General features: G+C 48.4%; 1 protein-coding gene and 1 long non-coding RNA gene across 3 annotated transcripts in view; one reads left to right on the top strand and one right to left on the bottom strand.

The window, feature by feature from the left end:
- The window catches only part of CLPB (ClpB family mitochondrial disaggregase), a 141,796-nt gene extending 132,801 nt beyond the window's left edge, over positions 1–8,995 (top strand). Inside the window, exons 13-17 of one of the 2 annotated variants that reach the window (XM_084617291.1) lie at positions 4,004–4,077; positions 4,862–5,038; positions 6,607–6,726; positions 7,348–7,452; positions 8,084–8,995. In XM_084617291.1, the coding sequence (XP_084473417.1) occupies positions 4,004–4,077; positions 4,862–5,038; positions 6,607–6,726; positions 7,348–7,452; positions 8,084–8,335 (728 nt within the window). In that variant the 3' untranslated portion in view covers positions 8,336–8,995. The remainder of the gene's footprint in view (positions 1–4,003; positions 4,078–4,861; positions 5,039–6,606; positions 6,727–7,347; positions 7,453–8,083) is intronic. The other variant, XM_084617292.1, reaches the window with a different exon arrangement.
- A 133-nt stretch (positions 8,996–9,128) lies between these two features.
- Positions 9,129–17,891, bottom strand: part of LOC311514672 — a 36,292-nt gene continuing 27,529 nt past the window's right edge. The window contains exons 2-3 of the long non-coding RNA XR_014709912.1: positions 13,749–13,855; positions 9,129–9,301 (exon numbers count right to left, since the gene is read on the bottom strand). This is a non-coding gene — a long non-coding RNA (uncharacterized lncRNA). The remainder of the gene's footprint in view (positions 9,302–13,748; positions 13,856–17,891) is intronic.

Genomic DNA, 17,891 nt, shown 5'->3' with positions numbered 1-17,891 from the left:
ACTTGACTCTTTTTCTCTTATTGCACCTCTTATTTGAATTGGCTAGTTTTGTAAACTCTTCTTAGTGAAGGGTAGATCCTTGAGGCTCTGACCATCTATGTCTCTTAGTCACCTTTGGGGGGGAGGTATTTTACCCCTCCTTCCAACTTTCCTGTTCATTTGTTGGGCATTTGCCTTTCTTCTCAACATTGCCTGTTGCCGTGACTTATCATTGTTCCTTTATGTTGAGACCTCTTTAGAGATTCCAAGGCCAGAAGGGATCATCCTGTCTGACCACTTGTTTACCACAGATCACAGAACTTCCCCAAAATAATTCCCAGGGCAGATCTTTTAGAAAAACAGCCAGTCTTGATTTAAAAATTGTCAGTGATGGAAAATCCACCACGACCTTTGGTAAATTGTTCCAGTGGTTAATTACTCTCCCCATTAACAATTTATGCCTTATTTCCAGTCTGAATTTGTTTAACTTCAATATCCAGCCGTTGGATCATGTTATACCTTTCTCTGCTAAATTGCTAATAAATATTTGTTCCGCATGTAGACTGTAATCAAGTCATCCCTTAACCTTCTCTTTGTTGAACTAAATAGATTGAGCTCCTTGTGTATATCACTATAAAGCATGTTTTCTAATCCTTAATCATTCTCGTGGCTCTTCTCTGACCCCTCTCCAATGTATCAACATACTTCTTGAATTGTGGGCACCAGGACTGGACACAGGATTCCTCAAATTCCTTCCTCTCCAAGAATGAGGCTCTTGTACAGATGGTATCTTTAAAGAAGGGGAAATTATTGACCTGAAATTCTGCCACATGGAAGATCTCATCTCAGAGGATTCCCCTTCACCTACCCACCCATCTCCCCTCCAAGGCTGATTACTCAGCTCTTGAGGGCCCATACTTTATTTAGAATTTTTCTTAAATTATAGAAATTGTATTTGTTTGTCCATTTTTATGGTACAATTTCCAGTTGGCTTAGTTTTTGAAGCGCTCTTGCTTCCCACACAATTCTTGAACTGTCTGGATGGTTCTAGGTTCTGTGATGGTGATGGGTGTCTAATGAGCACAGAGCAGGGCCTTTTGCATTACCCTTTCTAGCTTCTGAGCGCCAAAAACTTCTGAGCTAGAGAAGTTCTCCCTTGACTCATGCCGGAAGTGTCAGACCCAAAAGTGAGGATCCTGTGAGATGATCTTCAGAGAAGCAGAATTACAGGTAAGTAGCTTTCTCTTACTGAACATCAGCATAGGGCGATGGAGAGGGTGCATCTTTTAAAAATTCAAATAAACCATATTTGTAAGTAATGGCAGTGGCTGAGAATTCAAATGTACACCTCGGTTGCTCCTGGTCTTTAGTAGTTGTTGTTTATAATCATAGCACCTAAGAATGCCAGTCACAGACCAGGCTCCCGTTATGCCAGGCGCTGTACAAACACAGAACAGAAGGACAGGCCCTGCCCTAAAGATCTGACAAACTGAGCATAAGACAAGAGACAATGGATGAACACAGACAGACCAATGGGGGAGTACAAGGAAACAATGGGACAATATTGGTCAGCGGGATAGGTAGTGGTTACAGCACTCCAGCTGTAATGACTGTCATCTTTAGAGTGGGCTGGTAATTAGGGGAGCAGTTGTTTATTCTTGATGCTTAACTATCTGTGTGAGAAGAGTTTCGTTTCTTTTTGGTATCTTAAGCTTTCTGGAGAAGTGGCTGCTCTTGTCACACATATACAGCATCATCGCAGATGGTCGTTCCAATGAGAACTTCACCTAACTAGGAAATCCACTAGAAATGGCTGAGAATTCGTTCTGAGTGATCTGCTAAACGTTCGGTGTGGAACTAACAACCCCACAACTCACACTTTCATGAAACCAAAAACTTTTAATTCTTAGTGCTGGCCACATATGTTTCTCAGCTTCTCTCGCTCACTCGCTCTCACACATTTTTTATCTTGAGTGGTAGGTGGCAGAACTCACTTTATACAGAACCTTTGATAGTCAGTCAAAATAGGTAAAGAACAAGGCACATTTGCAACTGAACTTTCAAGAATAACATTTTAAAATGCCAAGTGCCACCTTCTAAATGAGGAAAGAATTGAATTTTAATTTCTGGGAGATTAGTACAATTTACTGAGATAGCGGCAATGAATGACAAGCTGCAAAATGTATTTTGGACTCTAAAGTCTGGCTGCAGTTGATTTTCATCTGCCGCCTTATAATTTTCTGAGTTCTCAGCTTTGAAAGCTGCTTCAATGTTATGGGGACGAGCTCATTACAAGCACCTGGATAAATAGAAGAAAGAGCTGCTTCTGCAGTGTCCTTGCATCTGTCTGTGAAAGCAGCAAGTGTTACACGTGAAGAAGCTGTGCATAGAGGTTACCACCTTTGCTCTGTTTTGTTCAACCTTCATCTTACAAAGGGCCTGCACAGTGGAAGAATACCATGCCAAATACTTTGTTGCGTATTTAAAATCCCCCTTGTATCGCCAGCTCTAGGCTTATGTACCACATTTTACTACAGAATGCATAAAAGTACAAAGTGGTCCTGGGTCTGAATCTAAAGACCCGCCCACCCCACTCAACCTGATTCTCTCTCCAGCCCTGTACCCAATGAGGCCTCCACCAGGAAAACATCCGTGCATCAACACATGTGGGCTGTGTCATGGTAATGGAGGGGAGCAAATTCCAGAATTCAGGGGCCATCACATAGAATGCCTCCCATTTAACCTGGGTTTCAGTTAGCTCCAGCCCCTCAGGTAACCTCAACTGCCCTGGTATCACATGGGGAAAAGAGGTGATCACAAAGGGCCTGCACCATTTGGAGATTTGCATCTATAAACCAGGGCTTTCAATTGTCCCCAGATACCCATAGCAGAACAGTGCCACTTTAGGGCCCCGCCTGCCACAGCTTTACGTGAATAATGAATGCCAATGGTATTAGCCAGGTGGGTAAGGCTTTCAGAATCCAGCCCTTAGAGCATATAAGATGGGACTTTCAAAAGAGCTGACCGTTGGCATGCTTTCAGAAATTCTCCCCATAGTGTCTTTCACACAAGCAGTAGCTCAACAAACACAGCTGCATTAAATAATGTAGTTAACTAATTGCAGAGGGAGAGAGAAATGAAGAGAGATTTTTAGGCCATAAGCGGCTAAGTGCAAGTTTTGCTGTTTGCTAAAGAGATTGAAAAATGCAGAGCTCGGAAACTAGTGCAGAGCCTACGCCGGTATGTCTGACTGATCAGGTATGACAGCCATAAGCATAACAACACTAGACGGCGGTGTACTTTGTGTGTAATGTAATCAGCATCGGTCATGACATTTGATCCACAATCCATAGATAATCTGTGGAGGCCAGGCCAGGTCCTTGGTTATCGAAGAGGTCTCCTTACGGAGATGAATTGAGAGCTCTCTGGGATTATGAGAGCAAGTATTGAGCAAGTAGAGAGGGTCCCATGCACAGTAAGTATCATCAGTGAGCGGTAGTCCCCTCTGGTATATGCAGCTGGCCCAGGGTGGGTCCCTGGGTTATCAGATCTCCGTGCACCCCAGACATAGTGAGGCCATTTGCTCTCGTATATTTGACAGGCATGGTGGATCCCATGGAGTAGAAGATCAGTGGGTGTACAAAGAACAAGCTTCCTCCCATGCGTGCTAATTCTTTCACCTGCTTTTTTCTTCAACCCCACTAATTCTTTAACCTGCTTTTTCTTGAGAAGCTGGTGGGCTTTGATCGCAAGTGACGGTCATGGCATGCACAAAGGCAGCTGCAGTGAGCCACACTGCCAGCAGCATAGTGCCCTTGTGGCAATGCATGCCCATGCTTGTATGAGGACTTCCTGGGTCTCTTTTCCAGAGTCTCCCGTAAGCCTCAGTCTTCTGTTCCAGCCCATTTCCTCACTCCTGTGCAAAGTGCCATGTCCATGCGCTCTTCCAGGGGTCAGTGAGACTCGAGAAGCATCCTGTGCCTTGCCTTAGACATTTATCCTCTGTGACTTTGTCTCCTTTCAGATGATGTCCAGATAACTGACAAGATAACCATCTCGAAGCAATTCAAGGAGAACGTTATTCGCCCAATCTTAAAGGTACAGAGGGTTTTATTTATTGCCTATTTCAGATATCCTAGGTTTTCATCCCTGGGCTGTTATCGCTGTTTATTTTCGATCACCCAGAAGTGTGCTAGGCGTGCAGTCTCTGCCTTGACAGTCTACAGTCTAGCGGCGGCCTGGGAGGGGAATGACTAATTTGGGATTCTCCCCCATCCCAATCCCGGCCTGGCCTCTGTGCTGCTGCAGCAGAGTGAGGGGACCAGAAAAGCAAATAATGCCATGGAGATTCCGGGTGGTGGCAGCTGAGACCGGGCTGGGCTGCCTAAGTTACGCCATGGCTGCACTGGTCCCCGGAACAGCCCGGAGTCGCGCTCCTTGTAACAACACAGCAGGAGTGAGCTTTGGGGAGGGCTTCGGCTGAAGCGGGATCTAGGGTGCGGAATGGACCGTGGTGAGCAGCCAGGCCCGGGGCGATGATCTGATTGTCCACTCCCGTTTCAATACAGCCAGACCTCAGGGAGAGGGTGAGCTTGGGCTTTACGGGGCGCGCAGGCTGCCTTTGTGGAAGGCACGGGCTCACAGTGGCCTCCTCCAAGGATGGCTTAAGTGTTGCTGCTGGTTTGGCCAGTAGGAAGCCACTGGCCGGTTCCCCTCTGGGTTCTCTGACTTGTCTCATTTCCGCCAGCCTGTGGAGCAGCAACACAAAAGCCCTCCCTATCCCCAGGGCTCCCTGGCCCACTGTGAAAGGCCCCGAGGAGTGAATGGCAAGGAGCTCCGATTATTCATAACGCCCTTGACTCCCTTCTTGTGGGTACTGCAGGTGAGGGGTGTGAGTGAAGGGAGACGGAAGGCTTGGCCCGCTGGTACAGAGAAGGTATTCTATGCATGGAGGGAGGCGTGCGGAAGGCACGGAGATGATTATGGAAGGAGAGGACAAATGGGGGCATATGGCATCACTGGCAAAAGGGGAGAAGTGATAAGAGACCAGATCACTGAGGTAAGCCAGGGTAGCCTTTACATTTAAGCTTGATGCAGTGGATAATGGGCACCCCGCCCCATTCCAGCTAATTAACATTGCTTGGTTTTATACACAGGGGTACGGCAAATAACCCTCGTCAGGAAAGCCTGTTAGAGCCCCGCTACCAACAACTGCCTTTAAGCATACTGGGGAGCTGGTGTGGTTCTGTTCCCAGTATGGACAAGGCCAAATTGGGGAGCTGAACCCATTGCCATGAAAAACATAGCAGTAATGTTATCCTCAATCATGCAGTGTCACACACAGTGTCTCTCTCCTACACACACACAGCTCCCGGTGCTGAGGGGTTAACTCGGAGGAGGAGGAGATTCTGCTGCTGCCATAAGCAGTGAGTGTATGTGAGCTGGTTAATGGATGGCAGCAGAACTCCCAATCGAATTACAGCCCAGGATTCAATCACCAACGTAAGGGCCGTGCACAGAACTGACATGTTCCAAATATATATCTATAAAAACACATGTAATGTGTCAGAATGACAAATTCTGGAGCTTAGCGTCTGTTCTTTTGCTCTTAAGCTTCTTTAAGAAGTTTCTAAGGCAACTCTGTGTGCTGCTGGACTTGCACTTCCAACACGAACAAGAAGCTTTGCCTTCACTGCAGATGGCACGTTCCTTGTGTAGACTTGGAATCAAATCGCCTCTTGCTGACCAGAATAGCGTCTTGTCATATAGAAGTCAGAGACGAGAGACTTATTAGGGCATCGAGTCCATTTCACTATTCCCAGACAGTACAGGATAGTTCCCAGGAGCGTATTCTTCAGTGCTTCTGTCTAGTTTTAAATAGAAACCATTTCCCACAACACCTAGCACGCACTGGAAGTTTCACTGGTTGTAGGCAGCTGCCCAGCCCTGTGCCACATAAATCTGCTATTAATAACAACACTCAACAATGGCATGGTGTGTTACATCTTCAGAGCACTATACAAACCTGAATGAACCCTCACAACCCACACCTGAGGTAGAGCAATATTTGTTTAAAGCTGGAGTAAATGAGATCAGAGCATTTTCGGCCAATATTTTTAAGCCTCCTCTAATTTTGAGTGCCTGCATTTTTAGGCACCCATCTTGAGACACTCAGAGCTTGAGGTTCAAAGCACCCACAGTTCTCATTGATATTAGCAGGAGCTGTGGTACAGGAGTGTCAGGCATGCAAAATCAGTGGGCACTTATGAAAAATGGGGCCTAAGTGACTTGCACAATGATACAAGTGAGTGTCGGAGCCGGACGTAGAACATGGAGATTTTCAGTCCCTTCCTGTGCTGCTTCTAGACCTATTAACCTCTCACCTTAGCACCAAACATCAGTGCGTGAGAAGCTCTCGATGGCGGGGATCTGGCAGTTCTGGTGCATACACTTGGTGCAGTGGTTATTAGCCACACATTGTGTTGTGGGAGGCAGTGTAAAGAACAGTCTGGAGGCAGGCGTGATTTCCTGGGGATCTCCTCTTCTAGTGCCGGTGGCTATCCAGAGTGTCCTGTGGCTTGGATTTCTGGCCTGCTGATGATGATGTTTGCTCTTTCTCGTCTGCAGGCTCACTTCCGAAGAGATGAGTTTCTGGGAAGGATCAACGAGATTGTTTATTTTCTCCCCTTCTGTCACTCGGAGCTGATCCAGCTCGTCAGCAAGGAGCTGAGCTTTTGGGCCAAGAGGGTAAAACCAGACCATTGCTGAACGTATTGCTTTGGGGTTCACCTTCCCCTTAATCCATACGCAGCGGGGGGCCCTAACCAGACTTTTGTCCTATCACCTTCTTGTGCCAAAGTGGACTAGTTCATGGGGGTGACCCCTCTCTCCTCCACGCCATGCTGGACCAGAGCAGCGTGGATTCCCTAAAGCATCATACGCTTCCTGGATCTTATCGGAGTCACTTGCTGCTCTGCTTGCACATGGAGCTGAGTTGCAAGGGCTTGTGGGGATGGAGTGGGCAGCATGCTGGGGTTGTGGGTGGTGAATTCTGGAGGCGTGGATGTGGAGTATGTGTTATGCATCATTAGCTCTATAGTCAAATGAGAGTGGGGTACCTGGGTAGTTACACTTTACACCTGTGCGACTCAGGACCCTCCAGGCCAGGCAAACACCCATGACCCACAGCCCATGCTATACAGTTTCAGTTTCGTTTCACCAGAGCTCTGGCTGGGTGGTAACCTCAGCATCCCTCCGTGTCAATGCTCGGTGTGGCCATGGCCTCCAGATAACCATGTCCTGGAGCAGGAGAGCAGCTGGAGCCAACCTGACAGTTCGCTAACGTGCTGCCCCTTTCTCATCCTGCAGGCCAAAGTGAGACACAACATCACGTTGCTGTGGGACAGGGAGGTGATGGATGTGCTGGCAGATGGCTACAATCTGCACTATGGCGCCCGGTCTATTAAACACGAGGTAAGGCATGATGTGCTACCTTGCCCTGGTCGTCTGCATTCTGCACCCAGCAGCGCAGACTTCCCCTTGCACACCAGCCCACATTCTGGATTGGCCACAGAGAGAGGCAGCAAACTCTTCACTGGGATTATCGTTTGTATCCTTCCTGTGAAGAGAAGTTCCTTCAGTGACCATGAGTCTGAGGGAGAGAACATAGTGGCTGATCGTTTTGAAACCACACAGATACATGCCTCTCTCTTGGTCTTGCATTTGTTTCTACTCTGACACCCGTTAAAGTCACAAAGAGATTATTTGATTGAAGGGTTCCAGGCATAAGGGGTTCAGAAGCAGCTGGAGCCATTTCACGCTCCGTGCGCATACTGCATTCACCCAACACAGCAGTGCTTGTTCACTTCCCCCAACGCCAGCCCAGGGAGTGGTGGTTGGCCCTGATCCCAGGAGTTAGAGATGAAAGAGACCCATTAGATGTCATCCACTCTGTCCCCTGCAGATTCCAGGTTGTTTGGGGGTTGGACTAGATGACCTCCTGAGGTCCCTTCCAACCCGGATATTCTATGATTCTATGATCCCCTGCCAGGCCGATCTAAGAGGGCAGAAGATTTGCTAATGGCGGGTGATTTTCTTCCCACAGGTAGAGCGTCGTGTTGTGAACCAATTAGCTGCCGCCTATGAACAGGACCTTCTGCCAAGAGGCTGCACCTTGCGAATCACGGTGGACGATTCGGACAAACAGCTGCTGAAAACCAAAGACAGCTCCTCCCCTGAGGAGGAGGAGAGGAGGGCCCCGACGCTGCGGCTGGAGATAGTTGAGAAGGACAGCAAAAGTCGAAAACTGGACATCCAGGCTCCCCTGAACCCTGATGAAATCTCCTTTATGTTATAGCCGTAAAGAACGCCTCACACACCACGCTCAGCCAAAGCAGCCCGTGGCGGCACGTTTCCAGTTGTACTGGTCATCAATAAAATAACCACGAGACATGGAATTTGCAAAATGGCCCATCAGTGAGTAAGGACAATGGTGGTGGATCCCAGCCCCTGGAACTGGAGGGAGGGGTTCTGGAAGGTGACTCTCTTTTTGTTATTGACTCTCCTTGGCAGGAGAGACTGTAGGCTAACTCTCCTGTGTCTGCACTGAGTCAGGGTCAGACACCTCTATCGCAGGCTGGAACCCTAGCCACTGTCCCAGTGACACACCATACTGCCATTCGGTTTACCTGAAGGATGTGGAGAGAGGGTGGCTATATTGAAGTGTGGAAACTCTTCAAGTCAGAGGAAGCACATAGGGGTTTTCAAAGTGGAAGTAAAGGCGCATTCCAAGTCAGACCAGCTGTAGCGAGTCTGGCTCCAGTAAGAATTTCTGGAGAGAACAGGGGTTTATGCAGAGCTAACCGCAGAATGTGCGGGGATGGCTTTGCAGCTGAGAGGAGCCATGTCAGATACTTAGCTGTGTGACGGCTTGGTTTTCACAGTCACCGTGTGCCCCCCAACCCCATGGGCTTCAGACGCATCCTTTAATTTATTTCAATAAAATTCAAAATCTTCATATGGCGTTCTACTTCCTAGCAAGGGTGGAGGGATTGGGATTGGTAGGAAGGAAATGGGGATTTCCCCTCCCTTATGAACAGGAGCAAGTGGTGTAATGGTGGACTACAGTAACTTACCTGTCTGTGAAACCCCTCCATTGCCGGCTCACAAATAGGAACCATGAATAATAGAGACGAGTTTCCGTCTTTCAGTCTTGGCCTGGTGAGATCATGGTATAAACCCAATCACTGAATGCTGATGCTGTTCCTCACGCTTCCGTCTCTCTGCTGCTGGCTAGATGGTCTCTGCTCTGCAGGTCCGCTTTCTGGCAAATATTAAATATTTCAGAGTTAACCTAAACTTCTTAGCTGTCTGCGATGTCAGAGCTCAGAGCAAAGTTCCCCAGACAAGACGAATTGAAAGATGCATTGTCTGTTTTAAGTAAAAATTGGATTTGTTCCCTGAGCGATTGTAAGGTCCTCCCTCTGCAGAAGGCTTAACCCGTTAGAGATGTCGCCATTCCTGCACTAAGTGAAACATTTGTGTGCCGGATGCCCTTCCCTGCAAACCTAAAGACTCTCACTTCTGTGCATTCAGATCAACGCAGTCATTTTGTTTGGTTTGGTGTCTATAGCATGAGCCCCACTGAACACATCACGAGTACTTACTCCTGGCTTCAGAGAAGGAAAACAGTCATGTGTGCTCAAAGATCCTGTTGCACTTTTTGCAAGAATTGAGGGTTAGCTGCAGGATCCAGTAGGATACAGAGTTCTTCAGTATCTCTCCTAAAACCAGCTGCTGTTATAATCTGGCTGCATTTCAGTGGTGGGTGAATGACCCCTTCCTGGTATTTCCAGTCTGTAAAACTCTTTGGGATCCTACCAGGTGAAAGATGCTGTGTAATGGTAGGTCATTATTATGAATATAAAATGAAAGTAAAGCTGAAGAAAAGCCCTTCAGATAAATGACTTGAGGCCCAAATCTCGTAGATTTAAACAGGAGTCTTGGGCACATAAGGAATAACAGACCAGATGTCACAAATAGACACAGATACCACTGGGACGGGTGCCGTATAAGAATCTGAATAGAGAAGGGTGGTCCAGTGGTTAAGGCCTGGGACTTGGGAATGCTGACTGTAATTCCCTGCTCTGCCACAGAACTCTTGAGTGACCTTGGGCAAGTTCCTTAATCTCTCTGTGCCTCAGTTTCCCATCTGTAGTTCCCCACTTCCTTTCCTCCCAGGGGTGTTGCGAGGATACATACAAAGCTCCTGGGTAATGGAGGCCACATACATACCTGAAGTAAAATAGATCTGGGCCTTAAAAAGCTGAAGTTAAAACAAGCCAAAACGTCAGTATATCCAGTGCTAAGAGATGCTGCAGCCATGGGGTGCAAGATAGGCAGAAGGCAGCACCAAATAATGCGGTTTAAGCTTAGGTTGATTTTAAAAGTGCAGCTGAATCAGAATTCAGGGTAGGCCCAGCACTATAGGAAACCAGCCAAATCACTTGGGTAACTTAGGGAGAGAGTCTGTAATCAACGTATCAGCAGGTGTGTTGTCAGCAGGACACAAGCATTAATTTTTCTGCTCTACTCCCACCCTGACTAGGCCTCAGCTGGAGTACTCTGTCCAGTTCTGGGCACCACATTTCAGGAAAGAGGTGGAAGAACTGAAGAGCGGCCAGAGAAGAGCAACAAAAATGATTCAAGGTCTAGAAAGCATGATCTATGAGGGATGATTGAAAAAACTGGGTTTGTTTAGTCTGGAGAAGAGAAGACTGAGGGGGTGGGGGAACACTGGACATGATAACAGTTTTCAAGTACCTAAAAATTTGTTACTAGGAGAAGGGAGAAAAAGTGTTCTACTTAACCTCTGAGGCTAGGACAAGAAGCAATGGGCTTAAATTGCAGCAAGGATGGTTTAGATTGGACATTAGGAAAAACTTCCTAACTGTCAGGATGGTTAAGCACTGGAATGAATTGCCTAGGGAGGTTGTGGAATCTCTGTCACTGGAGGTTTTTAAGAGCAGGTTGGACAAACACCTGTCAGGGATGGTCTAGATCAGGGGTTCTCAAACTGGGGGTCGTGACCCCTCAGGGGATCATGAGGTTATTACCTAGGGAGTCACGAGGCTGTCAGCCTCCACCCCAAACACTGCTTTGCCTCCAGCTTTTATAATGGTGTTAAATATGTAAAAAAGTGTTTTTAATTTATTAGGGGGGTCGCACTCAGAGGCTTGTTATGTGAAAGGGGTCACCAGTACAAAAGTTTGAGAACCACTGGTCTAGCTAATACTTAGTCCTGCCATGAGTGCCGGGGACTGGACTAGTTGATTTTAGAGGTCCCTTCCAGTCCTACGATTCTATGATTCTATAATGTAGCTATAAAGCTGGAGGGTCTCCGTACAAGATGGGTACTGTATGATGGGACAATGGGACGTGAGAAGGAGCTAGTTACAGTAGCAGAGTCTGTAGGAGCCTATGCTCTGAACCGAGGACCCCTGCAGTGTACCAATAACTGGAGCTGTGTGAAATGTTTGCAGTGAGCCAAAACCAGTTCAGATGTGGCTGATGTAAAGATTCATCGCAAGCTTGAATCTCGGGGCCTGATCTAGTTGTACACCAGTGTGACTCCACTGACTTCAGGTCAGGGCTCAGCACCTCTGAAAACCAGGCCCACAGTGTGTCAAGCTGGGCACCCAAAATTAGTGGATGCTTTTGAGATTTTGGACTCTGTGACTCGTCCAGGGTCATACAGGGTATGTCTACACTGCCCACAGCAGCGAGCCTCCCAGCCTGGGCCGACACTCAGATTAGCGGGGCCCATGCTCGCGCTCGAACCATAGCTGTATAGACAGCACTTTGAACTCGCGGCTGGGGCTGGAGCTCGGGCTCTGCAGCCTAAGGAGGGGGATGTTTTTCAGAGCCCCAGCCCAAGCTGGGGCTTCAAAGCTCTGTCTACGTGGCTGTTTGTAGAGCGCAAGCCCCGAGAGTCCCAAGTCAGTCAGCCCCCATGGGGAGGCTTGCTGCTGCGGGCTCTGCAGCCGGACCCACAGGGAGCCAGCAGGAGAACCAAGGATAAAACCCCCGAGTGCTGTCAGCCTTTCCTGGTGAATGGAAATAGCCAAAGGGCACCGCTTGAGTACTCAGCAGCCAGGGGCTTTATTCCGGGCTCTGCCACAGGTTTTCCCTGTGACCTTGACCAGGGAACAGTAACCTGCTCGCCCCGGAGTTCCCCCGTCTGTAAAAGGATTCGAGTGCTTCCCTGCCTCGTGGAGGGCTACGAGGGTTAATCCCTTAATGCTTGTGAGAGCCCCAGACACCCCACTGATGGGGGCTTTAGGAATAGCTGCTTATGAACAGTGTCTACCAGTCCTGGCCGCAGAACAACAGGAGGAAGGAGTCTTCTGAAACAAAGCTTTACCACTTCCAGAAGCCACCAGTGTTAGGTCTGACTAGGACATTTGGGCCGCATGACTCACACTGGGGGCTTCATGCTTGCTGTTGATTTGACATGGCAAGCGAGGTGAGGTGACTTTCCCCAGGTTAGCGGCAGAGGCGGGAATAGACAGCAGACCTTCCAACTCCTAGTCTTATGCCCTTACCCGCAAGACCTTGCTGCCTCGTCTAGATCCACTTCCTGGGCCCTAGTTTCTCTCTAGGTTCTTTATATAGCCCCTATGGCCATACTGCAGGAGAGAGGCAGGTTCCCAGCAGCAGGCTGGGGTGGGGGAAGAGAGCCTTCTATTCCAAATCATCCCTGGTGAGAATACTGAGCTCTTCGAAAGCGAGGTTCTTTGCAGGGGCATCCCGCAGCAGCTGTGAAAAGTGGGTCTGGGAGCGACTGTCACATATCACTGTGCTGAAGCTGATAGATCAGACCAATGGGCCAGAGTCATTCATGGTGAATGCACAGTATTCTCTTCAGGAGACACGTTATCCTCGAATAATAGAGTCCTGGAACTGGGGGTGGGAACGACCTGCTATTCCTTGAACAGTGACCCTCCTGGTGTTAGGCTGCCCTAAGGCTGGTGTAAGGTAGTGGGGATCAGACTTGGTGGGATGGCATGGGGTACCTGAGAGCAGAATTTGGCCCTTAAATGTTTTTGAAGGTGACTTGCAAAGGAAAATCACATTGGGACTGTGCCCTTTCTTGCTTTTTTCTGATAGAAAAAGGAAAGACTGCAAAGATCTTGGAGTTTTGCTGGTTCCTCCTCACCTTAAAAAGACCCCCAATTGCTAATATTAGAAAGTCAAGTCTCATCTGTGCTGGAAGACTGCATAGATGGCTGGAGAAGTGGGAGTTTGCAATGGTCGAGGTGCCACGGAAACGGAGCCTAATGAGAGAGGGGCTGGGATTTGATTTGGGTTTTGTTACTTCTATTTCTGCTTCTCTTAACACCTGTTTAAACACTTGGAAGCAGAGTTCTCTTTTGTGAAGGATCCCTTCTGCTGGGGTTTGAGAAAGCACCCGATCCACATCTGAGTCCTCCAAGGGCGTCTACAACAGAAACTGAGAAGACAAGACTTGACATTTCTAAGCTACAACAGGGGGTGGTGGGGGAAATACATTCTTGGGGGAGCCTTCTTTATTCATCACAAAGCCACAAACAAATCTATTTCCCCCTTTGCAAATCACCTTTCGGTGCTGTCCATAAATCTATCCATGGGGGCTTGCTTTACGAAGGTCTCCCCCTATCAGCTCGTGCTCGCGTCCTGTTTCAAACCATAACCAAGGGCTCCCATGAGTTGGAATTTTTTGTTTATCTTACCCCTGAGCTTTGCAGGGCCTGTCTGTGGCGGGGGAGTACTCCCAGGCTATCTGCAGCTGAGGCTAACTGCCTCATGCCACCCGCAACGTTGGGCATGTCAGCTGGGGCTAAAGAAGAAAAGACACTAGTTACAGAAATGTGAAAAATGTGTCCCAAGGGGCTGGAATGAAAAGGAAGGGAACCACTGTTTGGCTGCTCACATTCCTGGTGAGCTGGGCCATACATATGTATCCCTGGGGTGTGCTGCGAGAGAGCCATTACCATTGTAAAAGGGAAAACCCAGCTAGCCCTCCCACTTAGTCGGACCAGACCTCCCACTCCCCAACAAAGACAGGAATATTGGCCACCAAGCACCATGCAGGGTAGGGGGGTTATCCTTTTACTCGGTGTTTTGTATCTGTGATTGTAATTAAGTGCATGTGTGTGTCTGTGATCATAATTAGATGTGTGTGTGTGTGTGTGTATCTGATACTGAGACAAGGTGGGCCAGCTTCTGTTGGCGAGAGAGACCAGCTTTCTTCACAAAGTTCTGCGTAAGCTTGAAAGCTGGTCTCTCTCACCAACAGAAGCTGGTCCAATAAAAGGATACCATCTCCTCCACCTTGGCTCTCTAATACCCTGGGGCCAGCCTGGCTATACCACCACTGCATGGATCTAGCACTGCAATTTTCAAACCTCAGTGCCTAAAGTTAGGCTCCTAAATCTACATTTAACTCTAAACATCAGTGGCCTAAACATCAGGTGCGTTGAAGCCAATAAATGCTGAACATCAGATCCTGTATTTAGTGGCCTAAATAACGATTTAGGAGCCTCCTCAGTGTGAAAATCATGTATATATGTGTGCGTGTAGGTAGATGCTTATAAAAATGCACTATCCCAGGCAGAAAATCTACTTACCTGCCAGGTTTCAGAGCAGCAGCCGTGTTAGTCTGTATTCGCAAAAAGAAAAGGAGGACTTGTGGCACCTTAGAGACTAACCATTTATTTGAGCATAAGCTTTCGTGAGCTACAGCTCACTTCATCGGATGCATACCGTGGGGGGAGAGAAAACCTTTTGTAGTGATAAACACCCATTTTTTCATGGTCTGTGTGAATAAAGACATCTTCTGTATTTTCCACTGTATGCATGCGATGAAGTGAGCTGTAGCTCACGAAAGTTTATGCTCAAATAAATTGGTTAGTCTCTAAGGGGCCACAAGTCCTCCTTTTCTTTTTACTTACCTGCCGTTTATCACTCTCAGAATGAAAAAACTACGCTATTTTAATCACCTACGTTAATTCTTGCCCTAAGCAAGCGCAGTGGAGTAAGAGTGACGGACCCTATCTACGTGTTACTGCACTGGAAGGAGTCTGAGTAACTGCACAGCTCGGAGGGCACGTGACCTGTTAGAATGATCCAGAGTCAGTAGCAAGGAGGCCAGCTGGAGAGCGGAGCGCTGGATGTTAGGCCGGGTCTGTGAGTGGGTGGCTGCAGTCTACATTCACATACCCTTGCTAGACTGCAGGAGTGTCATAGAATCATAGAAGAATCATAGAAGATCAGGGTTGGAAGGGATCTCCAGAGGTCATCTAGTCCAACCCCCTGCGCAAAGCAGGACCAATGCCATAGTTGCATCAAGCCGGGCCTGTCCACAGAACAGTCTGGATTTGCTTCCTCTGTCTCTCTCGGACGTTCCAGAGTAAACACAATCTCTCTCCAGCACTGTTTCCCTTCTACCTACTAAAGGTTCATGATTTAACTGCGGGGCCAGATTTGTAAACCGGTCTCCTAATTTTGGGTGGCCCGATGTGGGAGATTTGATCACTTGGGGTTGGCAAGACCGTTGTGCGTGCTTTAGAGACAGTCTGCCAGCAGAAGATGAAAACAGAAGATGTACGTCGACCTGAGCTGCAGTCACACCTCCCAGCTGCAGCATAGACATACCCTTAGTGGGGCTCCGTGCCTCAGTTTCCCCACCCGTAAAGTGTGGACCACGATACTGACCCACCTCCCAGGCGTCACTGATGTTTGTAAAATGACCTTCAGATGGCTGGCACCATAGCAGGGCCGGGTATTAGCAGCACCAGCAGGATGCAGCTTGTTATGGCAACATAAGGAGGTGTCTAATGCCAGCTCCACCAGTGAAGGTCTTTGTGGAGACTCAGCACTCAGGGTGTGTCTTCACTGCACTCAGAGGTGTGATTGCAGCCCGTGTAGACAGATCTGAGCTGGCTTTGATCTCAGGGTGTCCAAGCCCACCCGGCCCCCTGGCTAACGACCGGGCTGGCGAGCCCACGCCGGAGTCCCTACTGCCGCAGCTTCGCTGCTGTTGGGACCTGAGTGAGCTAGATCAAAGCGAGCAGCCCCCGCGGCAATCCCACTCCCACTGCAGTGTAGACATAACTCAGAGCGCAAGGCGAGAAGGGGTTTGCTCCACGCCTGTGAGCAGAGACAGACTGGGATTGAATGGAACAATGGGGCCTTTTTTAAACAGACAAACCAACTTTCTGTCATGAAAAAAATGCCTTTTTCTCGTGTGTGTGTGTGTGTGTGAAAATTGTTGGTTTTCCAATTTGGGGATGAAATTTCTATTGCAATTTTCTCACATAAAAGTTTCCCATTTCCCATTCACCTCTTGTCGTTCGTGGTTCACAACATGAGAAATCCCAACTTTTTAAAAAAATGTTGAGGTAATTTTTCTTTTAAAAATCCCACTCACCTGACCCCAACCCCCCATTTCTAAAACCAGGCCTTACTTTGAAACTAGAAACCACTAAACACAAACGCCAACAATTTGCATGACCATTTGTGAAAACGGAAAATGAATTCAGCTCTTTTTTAGTTCTTTGCATTTTTTGACCGGCTGGAGCAGCAAAGCACCACACGGTTCCACCCAGTGAAAAGACATGAGCCTGGAGCCTGGGGACTGAGGTCAGCGATGGGACGGTAGATTTGATAGCAATTAAGGGCAGCAGGGACCATTGTGATCATCTAGTCGGATCTCCTGCACAGCCCTGGCTGGAGAACTCCACTCAGTTACCGCTGTGCTGAGCACAGTGACTTGGGTTTGACTAAAGTCCAGCCCACAGGAGCCTGACCTATTGTGAAACAGTCAGAGAACATGAGGGACTGAGGTGCGCCCATTGCCCAATGCCCCTGTGATGTCAGGGACTGGGTCAGGTCAGCCATGCCCAGATGACCCCAGCAGGCAACGCACGCCCCATGCTGCAGAGGAAGGCAAACTGCCCCCCCACACTCCAAATCTGGTGACTAGTTAGACCCTGTGCATGTGAGCAAGACTCACCAGCTAGCCATCTCTACGGCAGAAAATTCTCTGTACCATCCTACAGCACTTGTTCACCCCATCTCATGTCCTGTCTCCAGTTGTGGCTGACCCCTAATGCTTAACGGGAAGGTGGCGGGGGGAGAAAAAACAACCAACCAACATGCAGCCAGAATACATCTGGCCAACTGTGCATGGGAAGCGTGGGGTGAAGTCCTTCCTGACCCCTGCAGGTGACACACTGAAGCCCTGAAGCATGAGATTGGATTTATAGTCTTTGTCTTAATGTCAAGTGTTATGAGCGTGTTGAGAGCAATGCAGAGTTTCCTTATTTCCATAGCCCATGAAGGGAAGGAATGAACAGGTGTAGCTGTGATGAGGGCCCTTAAGCAGTAAAGATAGGCAGGGCTGGAAAGGACCTAGCAAGGTCATCAAATCCAGCCCCCTCCGCTGAGGCAGGACCAAGTAAACCTAGACCAGCCCTGACAGGGGTTTGTCCAGCCTGGTCTTAAAAACCTCCAGTGATGGGGATTCCACAACGTCCCTTGGAAGCCTGTTCCAGGCTTAACTCCCCTGAGCGTTAGAAAGTTTTTCCTAATGTATTACCTACAGTTCCCTTGCTGCAGATTAAACTGATTAATTCTTGTCCTACTTTCGGTGGACACATAATACAAGAACGGCCATATTGGGTCAGACACAGTGGTCCATTTAGCCCAGCATCCTGGATTCCAACAGTGGCCAATACCAGGTGCTTCAGAGGGAATGAACAGAACAGGGCAACTAAGGAGTGATCCGTCCCGTGTTGTCAAGTTCCAGCTTCTGGCAGTCAGAGGTTTAAGGACACCCAGAGCATGGGGTTGCGTCTCTGACCATCTTCAAC

The sequence above is a fragment of the Lepidochelys olivacea genome, assembly GCF_965140295.1.
Source record: "Lepidochelys olivacea isolate rLepOli2 genome assembly, chromosome: 1".
Taxonomy (NCBI): domain Eukaryota; kingdom Metazoa; phylum Chordata; order Testudines; family Cheloniidae; genus Lepidochelys; species Lepidochelys olivacea.
Note: the sequence above shows the minus strand (reverse complement) of the source record. Positions and strands in the feature narration are given on the sequence as shown.